At 34.7% G+C, this 21,450-nt stretch overlaps 1 protein-coding gene across 1 annotated transcript in view; it reads right to left on the minus strand.

Moving 5' to 3' along the window:
- Window positions 1-21,450, minus strand: part of SASH3 (SAM and SH3 domain containing 3) — a 120,027-nt gene that overhangs the window by 88,728 nt on the left and 9,849 nt on the right. Inside the window, exon 2 of the mRNA XM_053699357.1 lies at window positions 18,738-18,974. Coding sequence (XP_053555332.1) covers window positions 18,738-18,800 — 63 coding nt within the window. The 5' untranslated portion in view covers window positions 18,801-18,974. The remainder of the gene's footprint in view (window positions 1-18,737; window positions 18,975-21,450) is intronic.

Below are 21,450 nucleotides of genomic sequence, written 5' to 3' on the forward strand. Positions count from 1 at the left end.
TTTTCTTAAAGGGCCATAATACCCAAATGTTTAAACACTTGAAAGTGATGTAAAAGGCTGACTAGAAAATATCACCTTAGCATCTCTAGGTAAAAAAGAAAGATATTTTACCTCAAAAGTTCCTCAGTAGCCACCTCCCAAATGTAAAGGATTTCTAAGCAGCATTTTAGTGTGTCTGTCCTGGGACATCTGAAGGGATGAGCATCGTGAACTCTCATATTATTTCACCAATCAGGTGAAGGAAGCTTACTATGAAATCTCATGAGAGTTAAGTGAAATCTCATTAGATCACAGTAAGAGTTCATGACCTCAGCACTGCTGATGCTGATTGGTTGCTGTTCATTTCTTCATTTTTTTTTTTTTTTTTACCTGCAGCTGGGAGCAGGTGAAGTATAACTTTTTACACAGAACTTACTCTGCTGAGCTGAGTAAATTGTGAGGTAAAATATCTTCCTTTTTTACATAGAGATGCTCAGGTGATATTTTCCTGTCATCTTTTTACAGTTATACTGCATCAGTTTCAAGTGATTTAGCATATGAGTATTATGTCCCTTTAATGCTTAAGAAGTCCACGTCCCTTTAAAGTTCAGGACATAACTTCAAAAGCAAAGTTGAATGAAATAGCCTATTTGGCCAATTTAGCTCAAATTGGCTGTGTTAGATAAACAGCCGACTTACTAGTACAAGCAGCAAGTTTGCTATCCAAAAACACAGACTTGTAACCATCCTGTCAAATCCAAATGACTAGTCACAAGCTTTTTGTATATTGATTTGCTATATTTTGTGCTCAAGAACATAATTATAACAAGCTTCATGGGTGATGTTAACAAATACAGGCAACAATTGTTTTGAGGTCAGAATACCGAGCAAATAAAAATTATGTGAAACAAAAAACACAACACCCCTTAGGATCAGACTTAAAAAAATATTCTAATAAAAAGAAAAAAGCTATACATAGGGAGATATAGTAAAGGCCTAAAGTGATAATTTCCTCCTACCCCTCTTCACTTACAATTGCAGGCAAAAAAAAACACTCTACAAAATGATTGGCTAGTTCAGATTGCAAGCTCACTTGCATCTGTTCTAATTGGCCTCGGCAAAGTATTCCTAGAACATAATTTGACAGAGCTTTCAAGAAGTTTATCCCTGAACCAATCTTGATTTGTGACAGCCAATAAGCACATCTAGGAAAGTATCCCCACTTGCTTTTCCCAGAAGTATTTTATGCACAAATGTACCAGAGAACTGTGGTTAAGATATGCAAATGAGATATACAACATGGAGATAAAGATGTGAGTGTATTAGTAACAATGTATACAGAATTTTGGAATAAATCAAACCGGGATATATAATGTGCTAATTGACTATACAATTGCAGCTCTTACTTTTTTGAAATGTAGGATTTTAATCTCACATGTTTATCTTTACCATAACGTAAATTAATATTGCTTTTGCCCTGGAAATAAGCTTCACTTAGTGTCAAATCAAATCTATCTTCTGCTGATGAAAGCTAATGAGCTTGAAACAGCTGTCCAGACATGGTTTTGTTTTTTCTGCACTTACCCCATAAGGGGATTTCGTTGGTTAAACACAGTACTGAAAGGAAAAAGCATGTTGTATATCTTACCCAGAGTGCTTTGGTTTATTTGTGATAATGGATACAGAATACTTCTGGGGAAAAGTAAGTTGGGATACTTGCCTAAATGTGCTAATTGGCGATACAGTTTTGTTTGTGGCTCTTACTTTTATTAAACGGAAAACTTTGTTAACAAATAGTTTTCTTTTCTTTTTTTGTTTTGTTGCTATGCTGAGATAAACTATGAGTTTAATGTTCCTTTAATGAAATATATAAACTGAAAACACTTAAATTGAAAGCCAAAAATAAGAATGTGGCACATCACATCTTCATGAAATGATAACATCACAGTCAATTTCATCGTAAACACAGGCTTCATGGAAAATGTGCCCTATTTACAGGCTGCTGATAATGTGGTTTCTTTTGTGTTTTTGCAACAACAAAAAAAATCTCTCACTTCAAGCAGGATGCTAAACCTCAAATTCTATAAGGCTCTGTGTATACAATATTATCTCATCTATTGTTGTAAGAAACTGCAGCTTGTCTGCAAGACGTACATTTCAGGCAGGAAACTAGTTCACACCTGACTTGCTGCAAAGAAATTGTAATATATATATCTGGGTTTGACTGTAACGAGACAAGCAAATTAAGACTGGAAAGAAAAATAGCTTTACCGAAAATTACATTGTGTGGTCTGACAATTTACCAATTTTTTTGCATAAATTAATCAAATGCTTTGTGAATAATTCACAAAGTCGTGTCTAACCTTGAACTATGAAGGATCATTTTGGAATCAGATTTTTTTTGTTGGCTTGTTTTAATTGTTTTTTGAGTTTTTTTCTTACTTGCAGCACTTTGACGCCAGGTGTTGGAGATTCAAACGGACAGTCCAGTATTTTAACAAGATTTTCAGTAAAATCTTCACAAAAATACTGGACACTGAAATGTCCATATTTTTTTTAAAGTCCCTGAGTGTTTGCTAAATATAACAGGCCTCATATACCTAAATGCATTACAAACATGGAGCAGAAATATTTGAGGGGGCAATCAAGGGGGTCAAATCACTTCTGTTTATGGCAGCAAAAGAGGTAAAATGATTTATCAGTATGTTACTGGCAGCCAAGAGGCAAAATTACTGTACAGTTGTGAAAAAATATATAGTACATTGTGGGATCGAGAGTGAGGGCTATGGTAAAGCTTTTAGGGGAGTCATTGTGTGACCCCCTTACCATTGTACCCAGTCAAAGTCAGCTGGCAACTCTACTTAGGAACACATTTTGAGAAATTATATAAAAATAATAAAAAATACATACTATGATAAGAGCAATACTAAAATGAGCAACAAAGTATTAAGAGAACCAGCTATGAGGATGGATATTGAATCCCTTCTGAGCAGAAAAGTGTGCAAAGCTCCCAGCTGCACTCTTGTTGCTCTCTCTTCATATGTCCCAGTTTCATGAAGTGAAAGCGAAAAAACAACTAAAACCCACTTGGTGACGCCCGCTGAACAGCCAGCCACAGCCCCAAACTGGCTAGCAGGGGCAGTTCTTGGTGACCAACTGCATTGACCCTGCCTGATTCTGTGCTTCTGTGTCCTGGTACTCTATTTGTTCATTGGCCGATAGGGACAACTACCACATAAAAAGTTAATGTATTCTGCGTAGGAATATACATTTTTTTAAATAAAAAAAGCAATAATAAATTTGGAAACCTACCTTTTTTGTGGAATACAAAAACGTTCTAAGTATAATATTTCTTTAAGATACAACTTTGAATGATTAGTTATAACACTCATAACGGTGTGTTTTTGTTCTCCTGCAAGCTTTTTATTTTATATTTTGAAATGATCATATAAACATTTTCTTACTTAAAGGAACAGTCTACACCAGAATATTTATTGTTTTAAAAGATAGATAATCCCTTTATTATCCATTCCCTAGTTTTGCATAACCAACACTGTTATATTAATACAATTTTTATCTCTGTGATTATCTTGTATCTAAGCCTCTGCAAACTGCCCCTTATTTCAGTTCTTTTGACAGACTTGCATTTTAGTCAATCAGTCCTGGCTTCTAGGAACTTCACGTGCGTGAGCACAGTGTTATCTATATGAAACACATGAACTAACAACCTCTAGTTGTGAAAAACTGTCAAAATGCCCTGAGCTAAGATGTGGCCTTCAAGGGCTTAGAAATTTGTATATGAACATCCTAGGTTTAGCTTTCAACTAAGAATAGCAAGAAAACAAAGCAAAATTGGTTATAGAAGTAAATTGGAAAATTGTTTAAAATTACATGCCCTATCTGAATAAGGAAAGTTTGTTTTGGACTAGACTGTCCCTTTAAATAAAATAGCCACATTGTACATGACTGGCATTATAAACATTATAAACTTTAAAGGGACATGAACGTTAGAATTAAACGTTCATGGTTCAGGGAAAAAAAAGTAATTTACGAGATATCAATTTACTTGTACTTTCAAAATTGACTTTGTTCTGTTGGTATCCTTTGTTGAAAATCATACCTAGGTAGGCCCAGGGGCAGCAATGCACTCCTGGGACATATAAACATTCTTCTGGTCTGCATTAAACAGCATCCATTGAGTCTATGGAAACATTTATATGTTACCTTAAAAATTATCTGTCTTTTGTCATTGTATTGTTTATCAATTTGAAGCAAACAAGTACATATAATCTATTTTTTTAAACATATTGTAATTTCCTAAAATTGTACCTCACAGTGTAATAGACAAGGGCTGTGAAATAGAACATGCTGGTATAAGACCATACAAATCTAATTTAAAGGGATATGAAACCCAAAAACTTTCATTTTGTGATTCAGACAGAGCATCTGATTTACTTATATTACCAATTTGCTTGTTCCCCTGATATTCTGTGTTGAAGAGATAGCTATGTGGGCATCTGAAATACTAAATGGCAGGAAATAGTGCTGCAATCTAGTGCTCTAGCAAATGGTCAACATTCTTGCAAAGCTGCTGCCATATTGTGCTCCAGAAATGCGCAGGCTCTTAAGCTTATGCCCCTGCTTTTCAACAAAAGATACCAAATGTAATGCTCTATCTGAATCATTAAAGAACATTTTTGGGTTTCTTATCCATTTAATGATAAATTAATATTTAGCAGAATTAAACAAAATCTTGCCAGTGTATCATGTGTGTAACTACATTGTAATTTTTTTAAAATAAAGAGATAGTAAATTTAAAATTTCAAATATGAAAAAACAGAAATAATGGTTGCAATAGACATCCAGTATAAATATTCACTTGCTCAATTTGTAATTAAAAAATTCCACAACACTAGGAATTAATCTTTATTATGTCAAGTAACTGTATTTCAGTTAATTTGTTTTGTATATAAGGAATGTGGCTAATAATTGTAAACTTGACCTTAAATCTGCCCTCAGACTTCTTCCTCCTAGTATGATACTTAAGACCAGGGCCCCTATTTAAGAAAGTCTGGCGGACCTGATCCGATCAGGTCCGCCAGACCTCGCTGAATACAGCGAGCAATACGCTCGCCGTATTCAGCATTGCACCAGCAGCTCACAAAGAGCTGCTGGTGCAACGCCGCCCCCTGCAGACTCGCGGCCAATGGGCCCCCAGCAGGGGGTGTCAATCAACCCGATCGTACTCGATCGGGTTGAATTGCGGCAATCTTTCCGCTTGCTCAGAGCAGGCGGACAGGGTTATGGAGCAGCGGTCTTTGTGACCGCTGCTTCATAACTGCTGTTTCTGGCGAGTCTGCAGGCTTGCCAGAAACACGGGGCATCAAGCTCCATACAGAGCTTGATAGATAGACCCCCAGATGTCTGTATTGAGGTACAGGATCCATTCAGATAAAATGTTTTTTTTTATTATTATTATTATTATTATTAGAAATAAATTCTGCTCAAAATATTTTTTTTTGGATGAGGGTAACAAAAGGATGTAGCAGATATGCAATGAGGTCTCCTAATCGTGCATGGTTTTTAGTAAACAGGCTAAAAAAGATTAGGCATTGCAGGTGTGCGTTCATTCTGTGCCTCCTCAGCAAAGATCACTTAGGCCCCACCCAGTCCAACTCTAGGCTTTGTGAAACCCTAACATATGTTTCTCACACCAAACGACTCTCTTGGTGCCAGTAACATACATACGGTAGTGATTTACAGCACACTGGCTACCAGTAACACACAGGGAGCAACGATTTAACATAAAAGGCCAGATTACAAGTGTAAACAGTTACGCATGAGCGATAAGGGGTTTATTGCAACTGCTTGCATGCGTCTGGTTTTCCGCTGGTATAAAAAATTTAAAGTAAATGCAATTGCTTGTTCATGCGCGCCGGGTTAGCGCAACCTCAGAGCTCAGGTTAACTGTTTTGCGAAGCAAAAAAGTCTCACGAAAACACTTCATAAATACACAAAAGTATAGTTACACTCATAATAACAGCATCTAATAAAATGTATTACAAATATTGCCCCAAATAGTTATAAATGCTCAAAGATGCTCAAAGAGGACTGAGGTGCTAGAAACAAAAGCAGGCAAAGGGCGTTAACATTGAGATACATAAATATCCATCTCTAAAGATGGATATCTATGTATACATACGTCTTTATATAAGTACAGATGTATTTATATATTTATATGTGTATATATGTATTTACCAACATTTATACACATACAAACACATGAAAACACATGTACACATATATAGACATATATAAGTGCATTTAAACCCTTTGCCGTTAAGTAGATGAAAACATGTAAAAACATATTTATGCAATATTCATATTTAATAAAGTGTTATACTGTGTATTTACTGTAAATATTTCACATTCCAATGGTCTGCAAATAGCAGAATATGTTCTATGTATTTTTAAATAGTTATTCCTTTATATGTCTATATATATCTATACCTATATATAATCATTTATATATATAGAGGTATAATTATATATTTTACCAAAATACCATCACACACATATATATATATATATGTACAGTATATATATATATATATATATATATATATATATATATATATATATATATTTATGAATAAATAGAACGTATTCTGTTATGTGCAGAACATTGGAATGTTAAATATTCATATTTTCAAGTCGGGTTAGCACACTATGAAAATATGCGATTGTGTTTGCGCTCGAGGTTATTGCTCTTGATATCGTAAGTTCGGCTTTTTACACTCGTCGGGTTAGTGAGCAAGTGAAAGTAGTTTACTGTCAACTCATAATATGAGCACAACCTGACACGCGCAAAAAGCCAAACCTCTAGCACAGTTAACAATTGAGCGGGAGCGTTAAATAGCACTGCAATTGTAATCTAGCCCAAAATTGCATGCCTGTAACGCAAAGACCTGAGATTTTAACCCAATTAGTTGCCTGCATTAAACACAGATCAACTATTGGATTTTTCAACAACATATCTAGACCTATGATTTTACCACCATAGCTGTCAGTAACACACACCATGGATTTTTCCTGCTTTGGCTTCCAGTGAGACACAAATTGGTAATATTAACTCTATTGTCTGCCAGTAACACACAGATCTAGCATGTTCCCATGTCCCACCTTGGCTAACAGTAACACACACAGAACAGTGGTTTTACCTGCTTGGATTAAAGGGACAGTCAAGTCAAAATTAATATTTTATGATTGAGCATGGAATTTTAAACAACGTTTTTTAATTTACTTGTATAATCAAATTTGCTTTGTTCTCTTGGTATTCTTTGTTGAAAGCTACACCTAGGTAGGCTCATATGCTAATTTCTAAGCCTTTGAAGGCCGCCTCTTATCTCAGTGCATTTTGACAGTACTAGTTCATGTGTGCCATATAGATAACATTGTGCTCACTTCCGTGGAGTTATTTATGAGTCATCACTAATTGGCAAGTCTGTCAAAAGAACTGAAATAAGGGGGCAGTCTGCAGAGGCTTAGATACAAGGGAATCACAGAGGTAAAAAGTATATTAATATAACTGTGTTGGTTATGCAAAACTGGGGAATGGGTAATAAAGGGATTATCTATCTTTTTAAACAATGACAATTTTCAAGTAGACTCTCTTTGTCTGCTAGTAACATATAAAATGTTTAGTTATGTGTAACAAAACAATTTTGCAATATACTTTTCAAAGTTCTAAAAATAGTGGCCTTTCTAATTCTCAGAACTAGAAATGCACCCTGCAGGCTTCTCAATGTTAACCCTGCTAGATATATTTAGTTAATTGGCTTTAACTGATAAACTACAAAACAATTCACTGTATACTAACTTAATGACCATGCCAAGCATTGTTGTTTGCGGACTCAAACCAGGATTGACTTCTCCAAATAAGACAAGTGATGGTTGGAGTTTGCTATTGAAAAACATTCAGTAAACAAGTTGTTAATTTGTTTTAATAATGTTTAGACTTGGCTGATATGTTCTTCTTTAGCAAATCAACAGAAATGTCTTTATTACCAGGTGGTTACTGTTCCATTAAGCAATTTTACCCTCCCTACCTTGGCTACTAATAACTTAGACAGAGTTTATATCTTAAATTCAATGACTGCAAGAAACATACATGGGCACACGCTTTGTGTTAAAGGGATATGAATCCCCAACATTTTATTTTGTGATTCAGACAGAGCATACCATTTTACAAAAGTTTCCAATTTATTTCTAATTCTGTGTTAAAGAGATTTGGTAGGAAATAGTGCTGCCATCTAGTGGTCTTGCAAATGGATAACATTCTTACAAAACTACTGCCATATAAGGCTCCAGAAAAGGGGTGGCTCCTAAATCTAGGTCCCTGCTTTTAAACAAAAGTTACCAAGAGAACTAAGAAAAAAATTGATAATAGAAGTAAATTAGAAAGTTGTTTAAAATCGCTTGCTCTATCTGAGTCTCGAATGAAAAATGTTGGGTTTCGTATCCCTTTAATAAAAAAGTAAATGCATAGAAACAGTAGGGGTTGTCTAGATAAGAAATTAGTGTAGCCTTTCTACCTCTGCCCTGTTCATTGCTACTAAGGAGGAATACTTGGGTCCTCCAGGCATGGGGATGAAGCCCCTAATTATAGTAAACATTAAATGCTTTTATATAAATATGCATTAAATGTCTAAAACAGCAGAACAGATTAGTTCTTAAACTCTGAGTCTAAACTGGGTCATCATATTATTTATTTTTTTATTTATGATAAAGTGATATAAACAGGTACATTATGCCTATCAGGTCTCAGAAAGCTGCTTGCATAGAATGTGCTTGCATTTCTTATTCTTATCTCTAAAGTGAAGTCAACTTTCATGAATCAGTGGCCATTTTTAAAACAATATATATTAAAAACAGGGACACTTTCATTCATGAAAGTTTACATTGCAGCGGATTTTACAAATACTTACCTTCTTCTCCTTAAACACCGGATTGCTGATCACCTCGCCTGCTTCTTCCTGCTGTACTAACACAGCAATGACAAAACCGGCTTCCTCCAATCACGGCGTGGCCTCACCAGATGAACGCTCCTGGGGGGAAAGCCGTGATTGGAGAGTGCTGATTTTGTCACTGTAGGCGTGGGATTGGCGATCCGGTGTTTCAGGAGAAGAAGGTATTTGTAAAATCCGATACAATGTAAACTTTCATGAATGAAAGTGCCCCTATTTTTAATTTAAAAAAAAAAAAAAACAGGCACTGATTCATGAAAGTTGACATTCACTTTAATATGAGTTCTGTACAAATCTAATTTGACTACATTTCAGTTTCTCTGATATCTGGATGTGACTAATGAACTTGTTTTATAGAATTTAAATAAAAGGTCATAAAGTTGACAACAAATGCACAATTTAGGCAGCTATCAAATGAACTAAAGGGAGCATGAAAATTTGGTATTAATATAAATGCATCATTTATCTTCCATTATTTGTAGGGTAAATTTAGTTTTTAACAAGCCTCTTTCCATGAAATTGTTGATTGGCTATTAAATCTGGCATATTTCTAAGTAAAAAAATAAATTAAATAAAACATGGGAGAGGTGGCCGGACGAGTGAGTGAAATATTATGTTAAATCCTTTTTTTTTTTGCGACACTGCAGCATGAAAATAAATAGAAAACATGTTTACCCAGCAAACTGCTGGAATTTATGATGAATTATGCTTCCATGGTCACCTAAAAACACTTTTAATGGCATATAATTATATATATATATATATATATATATATATATATATATATATATATATATATATATATATATAAACATATTTAAAAACAAGCAACAAGATTGGGATATTCTCCCTAGAAAGAAATGCTATATAGCACTCTCTGCCCAGACTGGGGTAGAGCCACTGATACCTTTAAAATTTAACTTTTATTATTCACTTTAAAAAATGGGTGAACACAAACAAATTAAAATGTCTCTATCTCTAAATAGCTGATGTCAAAAGCTTCAGGTTATTACCAAATTATTCAAGTAACCGGTTGATTCCCAAATACTTTTATATATAGTTATATTAGATCAATCGGTATTCCCTTGTATTGGTCAAGTAAAATTGGTAGGAGCTTAGTAATGGGTGTTTATTTCGTTTGAATGTCTCATATATTTTTTGAGGCTTGTATTGGTGTAAAATTGGTTTGAATTGAGCCTGAGTGACAGTAGGGATTATCAACTTTTATTCACGTTTATACATAGATTTCAGTTGTGGTTGAGTGTTTTAAAGATTTGTTTTTCTTGGTTATGTTGGTGTGCAGATGCCCTGGTTTGGGTATCCCTTACATTCAGATTTTTTGTGTGTATTCCAATTTTTTATATACACTCTTAAATTATTAATTAAGTAACAACACTGGTATGCGAGAATTCCTTGATACTAATAGTTTTTTTCCCTAAGACCCACTGTTTACAATGTTTCTTTCTATAGTTACTCTTATTCTTATGGGTAACTGGGCTATTGTATTTGTATATGTTTCATTCCTTCATAGGTGCTCAACAATTGTTTTTAGTTATAATAGCAATATCCACCTTGGGATTTTATTCCATTTTCCTGCTAATTTGCTTTTTGTGTTGGGTGTATTATTCGGGTGGCTATATAAATCCTATGAACATATAGTCCAGATTTGTTATATATCTTACTGCTGGGTGATACAATAATCGTGTAAGTATATTGCGTATTCTTATTCCAACATTCTTAGGCAATCTGTTTGATAATACTGCCTGTCTGCATCTATTTCTTTGCTTGATACTATATGTGCCCCCCTGATAGCAATCTTATCTTGCTGTTACCATTGTTTGTGGGGTTGCTATGCTGCTATATTTTGTATTGTTACTTTTAAACCACAAGTATTTTGTAATTGTAAAGTGTTATAATAAGTATACAATGTTGCAACACTCTAACTCTGGTTCCTTGCTAGGGACTCCAACATTGATTTTCCTTGTAATTAAGGTTCCACCTCTAAATTCGGTTACACTCTGTGCTTATTTGACTGTACCTATTAATTATACCACTCGGTGAGTCTTTCGGATTACCTACAACCCGGTACTATGTCTTCATAAATTATTCTAATGATATTTACGATAATATCCTAACTGCCGCTCTGCGCCGTTTACACTACAGCTAGGTTTGGCAGTCTGTCACTAATATAGAGTCTAGTTCGATTGAGATCCGTTGGCAATCGATACTTCTATTTGGCTAAGCCCCTTATGGACACTAGTGGGGATGCACTTGGGTTAATTATTTAAATAAGGTTACCCATAAGTTATATTCCGGTTTTTATCGTAGTTTAACCATTAACCCCCAACATGCATTCACACACTGTTTGATATCTTCCCCATTACTTTTGCAAATTTTCGCTATTTGAGATAGATTAATTTAAAATACACACATAACACACTAGTGGGACCCCATTGTCCCACGCAACCCCCTATAGGCAACGGATCTCAATCGAACTAGACTCTATATTAGTGACAGACTGCCAAACCTAGCTGTAGTGTAAACGGCGCAGAGCGGCAGTTAGGATATTATCGTAAATATCATTAGAATAATTTATGAAGACATAGTACCGGGTTGTAGGTAATCCGAAAGACTCACCGAGTGGTATAATTAATAGGTACAGTCAAATAAGCACAGAGTGTAACCGAATTTAGAGGTGGAACCTTAATTACAAGGAAAATCAATGTTGGAGTCCCTAGCAAGGAACCAGAGTTAGAGTGTTGCAACATTGTATACTTATTATAACACTTTACAATTACAAAATACTTGTGGTTTAAAAGTAACAATACAAAATATAGCAGCATAGCAACCCCACAAACAATGGTAACAGCAAGATAAGATTGCTATCAGGGGGGCACATATAGTATCAAGCAAAGAAATAGATGCAGACAGGCAGTATTATCAAACAGATTGCCTAAGAATGTTGGAATAAGAATACGCAATATACTTACACGATTATTGTATCACCCAGCAGTAAGATATATAACAAATCTGGACTATATGTTCATAGGATTTATATAGCCACCCGAATAATACACCCAACACAAAAAGCAAATTAGCAGGAAAATGGAATAAAATCCCAAGGTGGATATTGCTATTATAACTAAAAACAATTGTTGAGCACCTATGAAGGAATGAAACATATACAAATACAATAGCCCAGTTACCCATAAGAATAAGAGTAACTATAGAAAGAAACATTGTAAACAGTGGGTCTTAGGGAAAAAAACTATTAGTATCAAGGAATTCTCGCATACCAGTGTTGTTACTTAATTAATAATTTAAGAGTGTATATAAAAAATTGGAATACACACAAAAAATCTGAATGTAAGGGATACCCAAACCAGGGCATCTGCACACCAACATAACCAAGAAAAACAAATCTTTAAAACACTCAACCACAACTGAAATCTATGTATAAACGTGAATAAAAGTTGATAATCCCTACTGTCACTCAGGCTCAATTCAAACCAATTTTACACCAATACAAGCCTCAAAAAATATATGAGACATTCAAACGAAATAAACACCCATTACTAAGCTCCTACCAATTTTACTTGACCAATACAAGGGAATACCGATTGATCTAATATAACTATATATAAAAGTATTTGGGAATCAACCGGTTACTTGAATAATTTGGTAATAACCTGAAGCTTTTGACATCAGCTATTTAGAGATAGAGACATTTTAATTTGTTTGTGTTCACCCATTTTTTAAAGTGAATAATAAAAGTTAAATTTTAAAGGTATCAGTGGCTCTACCCCAGTCTGGGCAGAGAGTGCTATATAGCATTTCTTTCTAGGGAGAATATCCCAATCTTGTTGCAAGTTCAGTATCAGATGCTAGCACCACTCCTCAAAGGAATATAAAATATAGATACTATAAACTAAATACAGTATCTTAAATAATTGAAACTAGTGAGGAGCTTGCCTATATAGTGCCCTTGTTATCCTTGTGTGTTGAATATTTAAAAACAAGTTTGCAGATTAGTTTGTTTAAATATGATATTAACACACCTAAAATACATCACAATTATAAGACTTTTTGTTGCCTTGCAATAGATTAACATATAGGCCAATTGTGAAAGTTTTCAGAATAGATTAATAACCTGTTTTCTAAAAAAAAATTGGAATAGCCAGGCTCCCCCCACAATTTGCTTTATTTTGAGGAGCCAATTGAGATTTGTAACTGGAGTAGAAAAGACTAACAACTGTAATTTAATAAAAGTTCCAATGTTTTGCAATATCTTATCACTTTTGCTAAGCCAAGTAAGGAAGAGACATGTAGCAGGGTTAGGCTTGTGAAGTCTTCAATGTGCAATTCACATTTTTATTATTTGCTAGGAAACATATTAAAGTGACACTGAACCCATTTTTTTTATCTCATGATTCAGATAGAGCTTGCAATTTTAAGCAACTTTCTAATTTACTCATATTATCAATTTTTCTTCATTCTCTTGCTATCTTTATTTGAAAAGCAAGAATGTAAGTTTAGAAGCCGGCCTATTTTTTGTTCACAACCTGGGTTGTCCTTGCTGATTGGACAGCACCAATAAACAAGTAGAATATAAAGAAGAACAGAGGGGCGCCTCATGTGCAGGATCATCAAACACAAATATGAGCTCGATATAGGCCAAATGGGTACTCACATATTAATAGATCACACCATTGTGCTAGTAGGTGCAGGCTGTAGAATTATCGGGTGTAACAGCTCACCCATAGCTGGGATTTTCAGTGCACTGCAATGGATATAAAGCATAGATAGAAGGCACTACATGTGCAGATCATTCAGAGTATAACCATATATTTTGCTATTGTTAAATGGGTACTCACATATTCACCAGTTTGTATATTTGAGGGAAGGTCTATTATGAGGTATGAATAGGGTACCACTATTCAAATAGTGTATCAATGTTATTTGGGCACTGTATGTGGTATATGTACACTTCTCTGCCCATTTGGATTTGTGGTGTATGGTCATGGAAATTTGCATGACAGGTGTGACATTGAGTAGTAATGACACTCGGGTTGGGGCATTGTAGTGTGTTTTGCAGCTTATTGCGGCGATCATTTACCTAAGTCAGTAACACTGTTGATGAATTATAAAGGCCTATCATATGGTAGTATTAAGGGGCAGAGTACACAACAGCCTATCATATAGGCACAGATATGGAGTGGGTGGTGATGAGGATGGACACACCTCCGCTGTGATAGGCCGACCCCTTAAAATAAAATTCACTTCCTACATAGGCTAGAGCATCCATTGGCTAAATACAATTTAGCATAAATGAAACACAGAAGTAAGTGTAATATGCTGTGTACACAAACAAACTGGAGTGTGGGGGGGAAAAACTGGACACATACTTTCAACACCTTGCACTGACGAAAATGGACACATAATTAGAACATTTTACACAGCGCAACTAAATAAAACAATAAAGGTAGGATTCACGTAGATAAGATAGCTAAGGGGCTTTTTTTCCGCAAAAATGACCGTGGAAAACATTAATAAAAATAATAACAACAGATGGGAAAAGTAGATTGACATGCCAATCGTCTTTATAAACACCAAGAAAAAAATATTACACCCCCTATATCTATGTATTGAGTCTTATATATAGATGGGAAGGATTTATAAAAATATAAGACATCATCAATTATTGTAAGACAGAGTGAAGATATTTGTGAGATAAGAATGTATTCAATGAAAGATGGAATGTAAATCATTGTGAGACAAAAAAATGTGTATTATATCAAATGGGTAACTGTGAAAATCATCACTGATGAGACTGATGAGATGCAATGTAAAATGACATGTATATATATATATCTGTTATTTTAGAGATGTATAATGAAATGTATATTTATTTTCTATGTTACCATTTGTGGGTATAGGATAGATGTTGCTTATTAAGATTGCTGCTCCATATATGTGATGTAAGATAGGGCATACAGCTTTAATGGTCATATGGGTAGAATCTAAGAGTAGAGCCTGAATATGCAGGTGTATGCAACTAATCAATTAGAGAACACCCCCCCTAAAATGGAGGATATGGTTCATTTGAGTTAGGTAGGAGCTATATAAAGCAGGTGTATTGGTAAGGTGTGTACTATGCCTGAGGAAATGGTCTTATAGCGCCGAGAAACGCGTTGCATGTATAGGGGGACATTTGGATACCCTTATTCCACGTATGTATTTGTTTTTAAACCTTTTTAATAAATACCATATTTACAAAAATCCAAATTGAGTGGAAAGACCTTACCTGCCTGTAATTATTGAGTTCCTATTGGAGTACCATTATTGGTACTTTCCTGGATCCTGCTCATTGGGAGAACCACAGTGGGGTGAGCTGACACACCTGCTAAAAATCTGACAGTCTGCATATACCAGCACATTTGTGTGCTTGGTGAATATGTGAGTACCCATTTGACATTAGAAAAATATATGGCTATACTCTGATTGATCTGCACATGTAGTGCCTTCTATCTATGCTTTATATCCATTGCAGTGCACTGAAAATCCCTGCTGTGGGTGAGCTGTTACACCCGATAATTCTACAGCCTACACCTACTAGCACATTAGTGTGCTCTATTAATATGTGAGTACCCATTTGGCCTATATTACATCAAGTTCATATTTGTGTTTGATGATCTTGCACATGAGGCGCCCCTCTGTTCTTCTTTATATTCTACAGCTTTAACCCGGATCAATCGGTGAGGAGGAGGCAGCCAACATATGAAAACTTATTTTAAGGAGGATTCTCCTATAGCCAAGAAGTATATTTTGTTCACTTAGGACATTTCTTTGTAAAATCTGTATGTATACTTGATATGGTTATTTGTATATTATACATTGTATCAGACATACTGTATACTGCCAAATATTAAGCAGTTTTACTCTTTTACAAGCGCCCCCTTAGATTGTATTATATTACCAATAAACAAGTGCTGTCCAAAAATTTGCTGGTTCCTTAGCTTAGATGCCTTCTTTTTCAAATAAAGATAGCAAGGGAACAAAGAAAAATTGTTAGTATGAGTAAATTAGAAAGTTGCTTAAAATTGCATGCTCTGTCTGAATCATTAAAGAAAAAATTTGGGTTTAGTGTCCCTTTAAATTTTAATAGACAATTACATAAAGCCTATTTATAAGGGTAGAGTAAGAAATACAATTTTTTTTCTTCTTAAATGAGCTTTGCAGCACAAAAATGTCATGCTCGAATTCATTACAGCATGCAAATTTTTGCACTGCTCATCTTGACACTGAATTTAAAGGGATGTGAAACCCATTTTTTTCCTTTTATGATTCAGAAAGAGCATGCAATTTTTGTTGAAGAAGCATATCTAAATAGGCTCATGAGCTGCTGATTGGTGGCTGCTCATAGATGCCTCGTGTTATTGGCTTAACCATGTACATTGCTATTTCTGCAACAACAGATATCTAAAGAATGAAGCAAATAAGATAATAGAATGGAATTTTGTTTAAAATTGTATTCTCCATATGAATCATAAATGAAAATTTTTGGGGTTCATGCTCAGGAGATTTTGGGAGTAGGGTTGCCCCTTCAGCCATGTTTTCCAGGATGGTTATGAGTTAAACATGCTGCAGGGTGTGTAGAGAATAACATGCGTTGGGCCTTTACAACACATAGTGCTGCTAAACAACACTATCTATGTTCTTCTCTGCACATCATGCACCATGTGTAACCCATAAATGTCCAGGAAAACATAGCCGAGGTGGCAACCCTATTAGGGAGGTATGTGAGTGGTACTTATGTATGTGCTTAATCCTTTTGCAGAATTAGTGTGTTGTTTCTGCTCTACAACATTGATCAATGGACAACATTGATTTATGACTTAAAGGGACAGTCTAGTTAAAATCAAACTTTCATGATTCAGAAAGGGCATGTAATTTTAAACAACTTTCCAATTTACTTTTATCATCAAATTTGCTTTGTTACCTTGGTGGTATTTTTGAAAAGCTTAACCTAGGTCTGCACTGGTTGGCTAAACTGCATGCCTGTCAAAAGTACTGAGATAAGGTGGCAGTCTGCAGAGGCTTAGATACAAGGTAATCACAGAAGAAGTAAAAAGTATATTTCTATAACAGCGTTGGTTATGCAAAACTGGAGAATGGTAAATAAAGGGATTATCTATCTTTTTAAACAATAACAATTTGGGCGTAGACTGTCCCTTTAAATGAGTAAATAAAAAAAACTGTTTTAAGGAAACATCAGTGTATGAGGTAAATAATAGTTGTTTCCTTTTAAAACATTTTCATGCTGTATTTACAAAGTTGCTCTACTGGCCTCTGCCTCTAATGCAGAGTATAATGATAACAAGAGGAGGTTCAGATGCTCTCACACCTTAAAGGGACATAAAACCCCCCAAAAATATTTCATGATTTAGGTAGAACATACAATTTTAAACAACTTTACTTCTATTATCAATTTTTTTCATTCTCTTGGTATCATTTGTTGAAGGAACAGCAATGCACTACTGGTTTCTAACTGAACACATGGGTGAGACAATGACAATTGGTATATATATATATATATATATATATATATATATATATATATATATGCAGCCACCAATTAGCAGTTAGAACCTAGGTTCTTTGCTGCTCCTGAGCTGACCTAGATAAACTTTTCATCAAAGGATAACAAGAGAAGGAAGCAAATTAAATAATAGAAGTCAATTTAAAAGTTGTTTAAAATTGGATGTTCTGTCTAAATCATGAATGTCCAATTATGACCCTTAAAAGAGCTGAACCTAATTCTGTTTCATGCAAAGCTTTTCTAAGCCTCTAAATAAAAAATAGGTTTGTGTGAAGTGCTAAGTAAAAGTAAAATGTTACACTAAATTGAAAAAGTTGCTGTTAATAGTTCATGGATGTTGAAATTAAAGTTTCTTGATTCAGATAAGCAAACCCCTGTGTCTACCTAGGTATGCTCTCATGGAAAGCATTAAGTTTCAATAGAGAATACCCAGAGAACATTTGATCAAATAAGTAAATTAAAATCTTATCTGAATTATGAAAGTTTAATTTGGCATGTATGTTCCTTTAAATACAATTCTGTACTACTTCAGAATAAATTAGAACAAGCATTGCTCATTTACCTGCATCTCAATGAAATAGCAAGTTAAGTAGTAAACAATTTCCTGCATGTTTTATAACATTTGTTTGATATATTTTTAAGTTAATGATTGCTATTATTGTGTTAGATAAACCATATTCCTGTGCATTTACTGTGATTTCTCTCCTATGTGTCGCACCACTCCCCTCTCTCTCCACATTTGGAGCACACAACTGGTATATAAAGACAGATACATACATCATTTTAATAAATACTAAATCCTCCCCCATCTGAAATACAATTGTTGTGGAAAATTAATTTGTGATTCAAAAGAAACATGTAAAACTGGTCTACAGAATGTCATAGAATACAAAGCAGCATCTCAGTGAATCCTCTAAGAATTCAGACAATTCTCAAATAAGATCTCTCCAATCACCAAGGGCTGAATTACTAGATTATGGAAGTCTCCATAGGAGAGATTGATCTCACTGGGTATTAAACATAAAATACAGAACTGTGACACTGTTGGTTCCTTTGTGTCTAAGTGAAAATGTATCACTTAGTTGTAATAAATTCTCAAATCACAACTTGTGCCCAAAACATTAGGATCTTACCTTCTTTTTATGATTAGGGTCCTTCTCCTTGTCGGATGCATTGGAAGGCTTTCTGCGTAACATTTGTGTTATTTTTTGGGTTCCGTATGGAGAAATACAATAATGTATGATCCCTTTACTAACTAAAGCTTGTGATTCACTTCAAAAGGGTGAGAAATGACAGGAAGCAGGGTCATGTGACTTGCACAAAATTCAGATCTTGCGTCGAAAGTTGCAGCAGTGAGAGATGAAGAGGACCTGTGAATACGGAAGGAAACCACAATCTTACAGAAACTTAACTCAATGAGAACTTTATAGAAAAAATATGTCAGACCTGTAGACTACATTTCTTCTAATTCAAACCAATCAGTTAGTACCAAAATATTTTTCATTGGGAAAAAAAGCTGTGTGGAAACAAACAGATTAAACAAGAAGGACGTCTCTAAAATGTGTAATAGATTCAAGATTTCAAGGGACATATGCTAATTTTAAAAGCACGCTGCACTTTTGAAAATGAACATTTTTATAGTACATTAAAGGGATAGGAAAGACAAAATTAAACTTGCATGATTCAGATAGAGCATGTCATTTTAAGACACTTTTAAATTCACTTTATTTTCAAATGTGCTTCATTCCCTTAGTATCCCTTGTTAAAAATGAATACGCACATATCATACACTAGTGGGAGCTGCTGATAATTGGTGCCTGCACACATTTGTCTGATTGGCTGACTAGATATTTACAGCTTCCTGTCAGTAGTGCAATGCTGTCGGATAACAAGAGAATGAAAGAAAATTTGATAATAGAATAAAATTGGAAAGTTGTTTAAATTGTATGTTCTATCTGAATCATAAAAGAAAATTGTGGGGTTTACTATCCCTTTAATTTATAAAAAAAATAAAATAAAAAATAATATGAGCAATCACAGGTTTTGTGACCCACCTAGACTACAGCAGTAGGCCACATGCATGTGCAAACATATCTCATAACTGCTCTGTGTCACCGGCGCCGGTGATGTGATGCCACTGCTACTTGGAGTATGAGCAAGCCATATATTCTTATGTCCATGGCCCTGTGCCTTATGCTTGGGAGGTTGCGTACGCACAAAACCTGGGAAAACTCTTACTAGAAGAATTTTTGCTGATCAGTGTATAATGCAAAATTGGTTCTATGCAAATTGGAGATGATCATGTCCTTATGAAATAAGTATTTTTTGTTGATCAGAGTATAGGTTGCACATTTCAAATTTGTTTTTATCTACCTTTAATGCAAATTTATGGCTACAACTGGTGGTTTGCAGTAGGTAGATATCTTTAACCTAAAAGTTCAAGACAAGAAAAGACAAAACTAAATGTGGTTAACTTAGAAACCTAGAAATAAAACGAAGTAAAGGGACATTCCGATCAAAATATAAATGCACATAGATGAATTACATCTTTGAATAGAAACATATTTGCAATATACAAGCATTGACAAAAATGATTCTAGTAAAATTTATCACTGTTTTAGTGTGAACATTTTTCTCTGCACGTGCATGTGAAGCATAGCTAGAATATTCTCAGTGCACCAGCATTTAAATACTGCAGCTGCTCAGAGCACCAGTGGGGCATGCATTATGTCAGCAATTAAAACATTGAGTCATTACTAGATTATACAAACACCTTAGGCTCTCTGAGCAAGTGCTGTGTTTAAAATGCTGGTGCACAGTGTATATTTAAATACAATTTTAAAACAGCTATTTCTTTTATTAGAAGCATTTTTGCTAATACATGTATATTACAAAAATGCTTCTACTCAAAACTGAAATGCATCCATGTTGACTCCAATTTTGGCTGGAATGTCCATTTAATATTAAAAAAATTGACTTACTGTATAGTGAGGTATGAGGCAGTGAGTATGTTTGTATATATAGTGAGGTATGAGGCAGTGAGTATGTTTGTATATATAGTGAGGTATGAGGCAGTGAGTATGTTTGTATGTATAGTGAGGTATGAGGCAGTGAGTATGTTTGTATATATAGTGAGGTATGAGGCAGTGAGTATGTTTGTATATATAGTGAGGTATGAGGCAGTGAGTATGTTTGTATGTATAGTGAGGTATGAGGCAGTGAGTATGTTTGTATGTATAGTGAGGTATGAGGCAGTGAGTATGTTTGTATATATAGTGAGGTATGTGGCAGTGAGTATGTTTGTATGTATAGTGAGGTATGAGGCAGTGAGTATGTTTGTATATATAGTGAGGTATGAGGCAGTGAGTATGTTTGTATATATATAGTGAGGTATGAGGCAGTGAGTATGTTTGTATGTATAGTGAGGTATGAGGCAGTGAGTATGTTTGTATGTATAGTGAGGTATGAGGCAGTGAGTATGTTTGTATGTATAGTGAGGTATGAGGCAGTGAGTATGTTTGTATATATAGTAAGGTATGAGGCAGTGAGTATGTTTGTATATATAGTAAGGTATGAGGCAGTGAGTATGTTTGTATGTATAGTGAGGTATGAGGCAGTGAGTATGTTTATATATAGTGAGGTATGAGGCAGTGAGTATGTTTGTATGTATAGTGAGGTATGAGGCAGTGAGTATGTTTGTATATATAGTGAGGTATGAGGCAGTGAGTATGTTTGTATGTATAGTGAGGTATGTGGCAGTGAGTATGTTTGTATGTATAATGAGGTATGAGGCAGTGAGTATGTTTGTATATATAGTGAGGTATGAGGCAGTGAGTATGTTTGTAT

This window comes from Bombina bombina, chromosome 1 (assembly GCF_027579735.1).
Source record: "Bombina bombina isolate aBomBom1 chromosome 1, aBomBom1.pri, whole genome shotgun sequence".
Classification (NCBI taxonomy): Eukaryota; Metazoa; Chordata; class Amphibia; order Anura; family Bombinatoridae; genus Bombina; species Bombina bombina.